Source organism: Sinocyclocheilus anshuiensis, unplaced genomic scaffold (assembly GCF_001515605.1).
Source record: "Sinocyclocheilus anshuiensis isolate Anshui unplaced genomic scaffold, SAMN03320099.WGS_v1.1 scaffold1143, whole genome shotgun sequence".
NCBI lineage: Eukaryota > Metazoa > Chordata > Actinopteri > Cypriniformes > Cyprinidae > Sinocyclocheilus > Sinocyclocheilus anshuiensis.
In genome coordinates this window covers 1,503,470-1,510,361 of record NW_015546123.1, presented here as the reverse complement: position 1 = coordinate 1,510,361, position 6,892 = coordinate 1,503,470, and the positions used below count along the sequence as shown (strand labels likewise).

At 36.6% G+C, this 6,892-nt stretch overlaps 1 protein-coding gene across 1 annotated transcript in view; it reads left to right on the top strand.

Moving 5' to 3' along the window:
- LOC107701025 (progressive ankylosis protein homolog B-like) overlaps positions 1-6,892 on the top strand; it is a 19,999-nt gene that overhangs the window by 8,093 nt on the left and 5,014 nt on the right. Inside the window, exons 4-9 of the mRNA XM_016502926.1 lie at positions 828-946; positions 2,123-2,206; positions 2,527-2,697; positions 2,874-3,008; positions 4,066-4,158; positions 5,348-5,419. Of these exons, the coding sequence (XP_016358412.1) occupies positions 828-946; positions 2,123-2,206; positions 2,527-2,697; positions 2,874-3,008; positions 4,066-4,158; positions 5,348-5,419 (674 nt within the window). The remainder of the gene's footprint in view (positions 1-827; positions 947-2,122; positions 2,207-2,526; positions 2,698-2,873; positions 3,009-4,065; positions 4,159-5,347; positions 5,420-6,892) is intronic.

The following is a 6,892-nucleotide window of genomic DNA, read 5'->3' as shown; positions in this document are numbered from 1 at the left end:
GCGCAGCTCGTCAGTGAACAACGGCTCTGTGTAGTTAATGCTGCTCAATGTGAAAGAACGCAGGTGATGGAGATTTACCGCTGATTACAGAACCGTCTTTCTGACAAGATGCGCGTTAAATATCGCATGCGATTAATCGTGCAGCCCTACTATAAACTATAAAGGATATTTACCTTGAATATGTCAGCTTCTGTACCCCAAATACAGTTGCATTTAGTCAAATAGCCATTTACATACAAAGCAAGAAATCAGAGCCATTTTCAGCCACTCAGCAGTGCCCATATGGCAGTTACTGCTATGAGTGCATGGAGAAAGAATGTTACCACGGTAACCCTGAGGGATATAGGATAGAAACCACCAGCTTCTTGGAAGAAGGCAGGAATTTTTAACCACTAAGCCACCACCTGTCCACCACACGTGGTGTGCTTTTAAATGAAGGACTTATGGTCTGTTAGCATAACATGGACACTCTCCATCATCTTGTGTGCGGTCTCAATTATGGCCGTTTGTGCAGTCAGAGAGTTTGGTAGAGCGGTGTCATCCATCTGTGGATCACGTCACAGCACACATTCCTGGGAAAAGGGAAAAGACACTGGAGAAATGGGAAACACGAGAACTTATATTCTGTGTTATGTTGTGGGAATGCTGAAGCCTATTCCAGCATTATATTATATTATATTATATTATATTATATTATATTATACATTTCTCTGTCCTTGCATGTTATTTGTGCCAGTTTTGGCAGCAAAGACATAATGTTGAATATAATGTTATATAATTATTTATTATAATACATATTCATCTTGTTCTCACTTTTTCTTGTTTAGCCTACACAACTCTGGGCTATTACATCATTAACAAACTGCATCATGTGGATGAGTCTGTGGGGAGTAAGACCCGGAAGGCGTTTCTCTATCTGGCTGCTTTTCCTTTACTTGACGCCATGGTGAGTGTATCGTGACGTCTCAACCCTGGATATTTAGCTGTAGTGTCATAATGTGTTCTTGCTCTGACCGCCAGATCTGGCTCGTCTGCCCGGCACAGATGGCATAGAGTATGTGTGTATAAGCGTGCGTGATAAGGCCATGCATCACAGCCTATTCAGATCTGGAAAACCATCAAGCTCCGTTGGATGAACAGCCCACGCGAACATCCTGTGCCTCTCAACGGAGGTTAAACTGCAGCAGTGTTTTGTTTAAAGTGTTAAGTCTCAAGAGAGCGTACCCAGTTAACAGGGGGTCCATGACCCCTAGGGGATGAAATGTGGCATTGCCGGGGGTTGCCAATTATTGCTTGAACTCAGGAAGTTTTTTTTTACTGTGAACAAATGGAAATTTACATGAAAGAAAAATACAATATTAACAAAGCTAAAATTAAGAAGCTAAAGTTCTACAACTTTTTTTGTAGTCAATACAAAAGTCATAGATTCCTATTTCATATAAATGCTAAGAATCCTAAAAAATGAATCACGGTTCCACAAAAAGATTAAGGAGCTTGTTTAGAACTAGCAACATATGTGCAACATAATAGAATGATTTCTGAAGGATCGTGTGACACTGAAGACTGGAGTAATGGCTGCTGACGATTCAGCTTTTCAATCACAGGAATAAATTACATTTTAAACATATTTTTCACAATATTGCTGATTTTTCTCAAGTTTTTATTAAATGAATGCGTTAAAAAAATCCAAACCAAGACTTTTGAACTGTGATGTATACTGTAATATAAAACTCATGAATGATGCTTTAAAGGTTACAATCAGTATAGTATATAATAACAAAAATAGTACTATAGGACTAAAATAAACCGACAATTTAATGTAATATGTAACGGGGGTCCCTGCTCCATCTCTTTCTTTCCATTAAGGAGTGCTTGGCCTGGATTAGCATATTGTATTGTGCAAGTCAGTGACAATTAGCTCATGTTAGGGCTGGACAATAATTCAATATCAATATGTATCGCGATATAATTTTTTTAAATAACGGTGATATGATTTTTAAACACATTTCCGATATTTCGATATACATATCGGAATTATATCGTATCGACCGAAATTAAGAAATATATCGTGATATCAGTTTTGGCCATATCGTCCAGCCCTAGCTCATGTCTGTGGTTTCAGGCCTGGACTCATGCTGGAATCCTTCTGAAGCACAAGCACAGTTTCCTGGTGGGATGTGCGTCTATTTCTGATGTCGTTGCACAGGTATGTGTCAGATTCATCAAATCAGCATTTCATTGCTTGATTTATGTCTTCTTACACTCTTTTCTGTATTGGTATGTTTATAAGAATGTGAATATGGTTGTGTAACCAAGGATAATTGAAGCGAAGATAATGGTTTATGTGTCTGTGCATGTCATAGTCATGGTGTAATTTGTTTTTATTAATGATGTATTTGGATTTGAATTAATAATAGAGTCTGTATGTGCCACGAGAATGGCTATATTTATCACTGTCATTGTAATCAGGTTACACAGTTGCTTCTCTCTCTCTCTCTCTCTCTCTCTCTCTCTCTCTCTCTCTAGATTGTGTTTGTCTCTATTTTGCTTCACAGTCACCTGGAGTGTGTAGAGCCCTTGTTGATCCCAATCCTTTCTCTGTATATGGGCGCCTTGGTACGCTTCACTGTCGTTGGTTTGGGTTACTACAGGAACGTTCATGATAGCATCCCAGACTCCAGTGGACCTGAGGTTGGGGTATGTCCAGTGACTCTCTTTACAGCAATTCAACCTATGTGACCTTCTCAGTTCAGTATCACAGCTACATTGGTCAGATTATTGGTTTTCTATACTCATTTTTTCTTGCTCTGCCCCATCAAACCTGTGAGAATCCTAAAACCGTGCTATATACTGAGCCTCATTCTGTGTAATAGGGTGACGCCACTATTAAAAAGATGCTAAGCTTTTGGTGGCCGTTGGCTCTCATCCTGGCTACGCAGAGGATTAGCAGACCCATCGTCAACCTGTTTGTGTCACGGGATCTGAAAGGAAGCACAGCTGCCACAGAGGTTAGTGTGTCCCATGGCAAGAACACGCATGCCTTTACAGTATTTAGATATGAAATTATAGTCACTATCATTATTTTCAGTCATTTAGATTGAAACAGCATATGTGTGAATATTGAGCTAATACTTAAATTTAGCAATTAATTCACAGCGAAATTCAGCTTCTTTTGCTATGAAAATATACTGAGCTGGATGGGGAAACATTTTATTTTCTTTTTCTATGTTGACACCAGTTTTTATTTTAACTGATGTGCCATCAGATGAAAACAGAGCAGCACTTTAATAAGAATTGTTACATTTATGATTTTAGTTGGGACTATAGAAATGGAAAATGCATATATAGTGTCCATATTTAATTATGCATCCAGTGAATAAAACCAGTTGTTATGGTAAACTAAAACTATTAAAAATTGTTTTAAGTAATTGAAATAATCCTGAAATAAATTAAAATATAAATATTAAATGAAAGATGATATTAGATGATATTAGACTTAAACATAAAAAATGTAGAAATGTTGCCTTGGCAACCATCCGAAATAAAATAAATTTAAGATAAATTACTAAAAATAATACTGAAGTAAAATAATTAAAGCTAATTAGAAATATTTAAAAAATACAAAAAATTATAAAAATGGAAAAGCACATAATAAAATTATAAGATATAAATGAAAACAAAAATAAAAGCTAATTCAAAGTAATGATAAATATTTTAATAGTACATAATTCATTCTAAAATAACACTGAATAAAACTCATTTCATCATAGTTGTTAATGTGGCATAATTGCATCTCATCTGCATCCAGTGCTTTATGGGCCAACTTTACCACTGAAGGCCAATTGTAGTACTTTTCCCCCTCAGACCTACTATAATATACTCTTTAAACGAGGTTTAAACAATATTTATAATGATGAAACAAGCTTTATTGTCAGATTAGTTGCTTGGTGCCTAGATGTCAGAAGTATTTTACGTCACTCAGCTCCTCTACAATAGAAACATTCATTATAAACAGATGAAATTGTGGGTGTTTAATGTTACCATCATCTCACCATTGTTTTCCAGGCTGTCGCAGTTCTCACAGCAACATATCCAGTGGGTCATATGCCATATGGATGGCTCACTGAACTCAGAGCTGTTTACCCTGCATTTGACAAGGTAAATGTTGTTGTTTTACCTTAAACTAACATGTTTTTAATCCTTAATCATACAGTTCTCTGAATGTTTAAAACTAATCATCCTCCACATATATACTTAAGTTAAAATGACAGCTTTCCATCTTTGTCTCACAGTATCCTGCCTGAAAGACCAGGAAAAGGAGTTTATTTGCTTTTTATTTATACCACATTGTCTAACTTTGTCTCATCCCCTTAAGGGATGACAAAATTAGTTTATATCTTCCACCTTTTCTGTGTGCTAATGCTGCAGTATGTCTATTATCATGACAAAGCAATTATTTTTTGGGTAAACAGAGTGGGTTCATGGAGACAGAGCTGCAGCTAGAGTCCCAGAGACTGTAATTAAAAAAGGCGCACAGTAGTGTGGTGTTATTTATGGATGTTTGCCCGGAGAAAAAGGATCAGCAGGATCCACGATTAGGAAGTCCTCGGGAAGTGAGGGAACATTCTCTGGCCACAGGTGTCTGGCTAACTGTAGCTAATACCTTTATGGATAAAAATGATCTACACTGCCGTTCAAAAGTTTGGGGTCTGTAATATTTTTTGAAGGAATTTTCTTATGCTCACCAAGGCTGCATTTTGTGCAAGATTGTGAAATATTATTGCAATTTAAAATTACTGTTTTCTATTTTAATATATTTTAAAATGTAATTTATTGCTGATGGCAAAGCTGAATTTTCATTCATTGCAGTCATTACTCCAGTCTACAGTGTCACATAAACTGTTTTCTATTTTAATATATTTTAAAATGTAATTTATTGCTGATGGCAAAGCTGAATTTTCATTCATTGCAGTCATTACTCCAGTCTTCAGTGTTACATAATCCGTCAGAAATCATTCTAATATGCTGATTTGGTCGTCAAGAAATTCTTATTATAATCAATGTTGAAACCGTTCAGCTGCTTAATATTTTTGTGGAAACTGTGAAACATTTTTTAGAATTCTTTGATGAACAGTGTTGATTAAAAATAGAAATGTTTGTAACATAATATAAATGTCTTTACTGTCACTTTTGATCAATTTAATGCACCCTTGCTAAATAAAAAGATCAATTTCTTTAAAAAAAATTCTAAATGCTCAAAACAGCCCTCTTACATTGCACATTTTTCTGACAAAGAAATTAACTGCTTTCTTGACATGTGCTGTTTGTCTTTGTTCTTATTTTCCAGAATAACCCCAGCAACAAGACAAAGGCCCACATCAAGCGCTTCACTTTTGTTTGTTTGGCTCTTTCTATAACAGTAAGTTCATCCACATTCTCTTCTCTCTCCGTCTGGCTTTAATAACACTTGTTTCATATTTTGGTAACAGCGGTTACTGAAGTTCAGCAAGTTTAAAGGTGCTGTGAGAGTCATATTCTTTGTTTAACCAGTCAGAAGGAGGATATTTCTAACTGTCAGTTATAGCAGCCCATATATGGAAAGCAGGAAGATAAAAGTGTGGTAGATAGAGCTTGCTGTACTACATTTGATTTGAAACTTAATTTGTAACCATTAACAAAGTATGTTCTATACAGTGTGAATATGGGTAGTATGAGTTCTGTTGCTTCGTTGCCATTTACAACTTCTCTCCCACACTAGCCTAATCTGTACTCATTATATTTCCTTATAATTCAATTTTTAATTTTTCCATTTGTCCCCTGAATATAAAAAATGCAGTAAGCAAAAATCCATAGGCTCTTATTCAGCTATACTAAACACGTAGTTGTAAAGCCATAAAGGAGTCCATTAGGACAGTGTGTCTTGATATTGTGAGTGCTTTTAGAGTCAGTCTAAATGATTAATTGATGCTCTCTGCCTCTGTAACAGGGTCAGATCTTCCCTTCCTGACCTAGATTAAAGCCTTCATAGTATTACACTACAGCTATGATTTTTATGCCATAATTTCACATCTCTGTCAGTGATATGGAGGGAGAATCATGATTGTATGAGTCTGTGTCACTCATACAGCAAGGCTTCTGTTTAATCTCGTATGTAATCGCTATATAGTTTTGCCCAGATGTTCTCCTCTTCAGTGAAATGTTGCATGAATGCATTGCTATGGATGAATACTGTGGTTTCTTAGTTTTTTAAAGGGGTCATCGGATGCAAAATTCACTTTTGTTGTTGTTTGAACATAAATGTGTGTTGGAAGTGTGTAAACATCCATCCTATAATGATAAAAATCCACCCAGTGTTTTTTTTTAAATCCCTATTTTAAAATCCCCTTTCTCAAATCGGGCTGTTCTGAGATTCCTGTTATAATGATGTAGTTCTGCACAGGCCCCTCCCACGATAGTTGATTGACAAGGCCGTCTTATCTTAGACCTGCCCTGAGTGAGCTGTCATCAGTCCGCCATTGTGTCGACTCCAGTGCAGGGGAAGACAAGAATGTCTCCGATTAAGCAATTGAGGTGTTTTGTTGTTGGATGTAATAATGAACATAGCAGTCGTCATTTACTCCCAACATCTGAGCTGCTGAAGACGCAGAGGATTAACGTTACTTTCGTTTTGAAGGGAATGCGTCGATCCCCGATCTGCCTAAATACGTCTATATTCACGCGAATCATTTGTGATCAAGCTTCATCTACACAAGAAGTGAGTATAAGGTTTTTTATGAATCTTTGCAAATTGCCTTTCCTAATATGTGCTAGTTAGCAAGTTCCGCGGCTAAAGTAAACCGTACTGCTCGGCACCCACAGAAGAGAGGGGCGGGGTGAGCAGAGCTCATTAGCA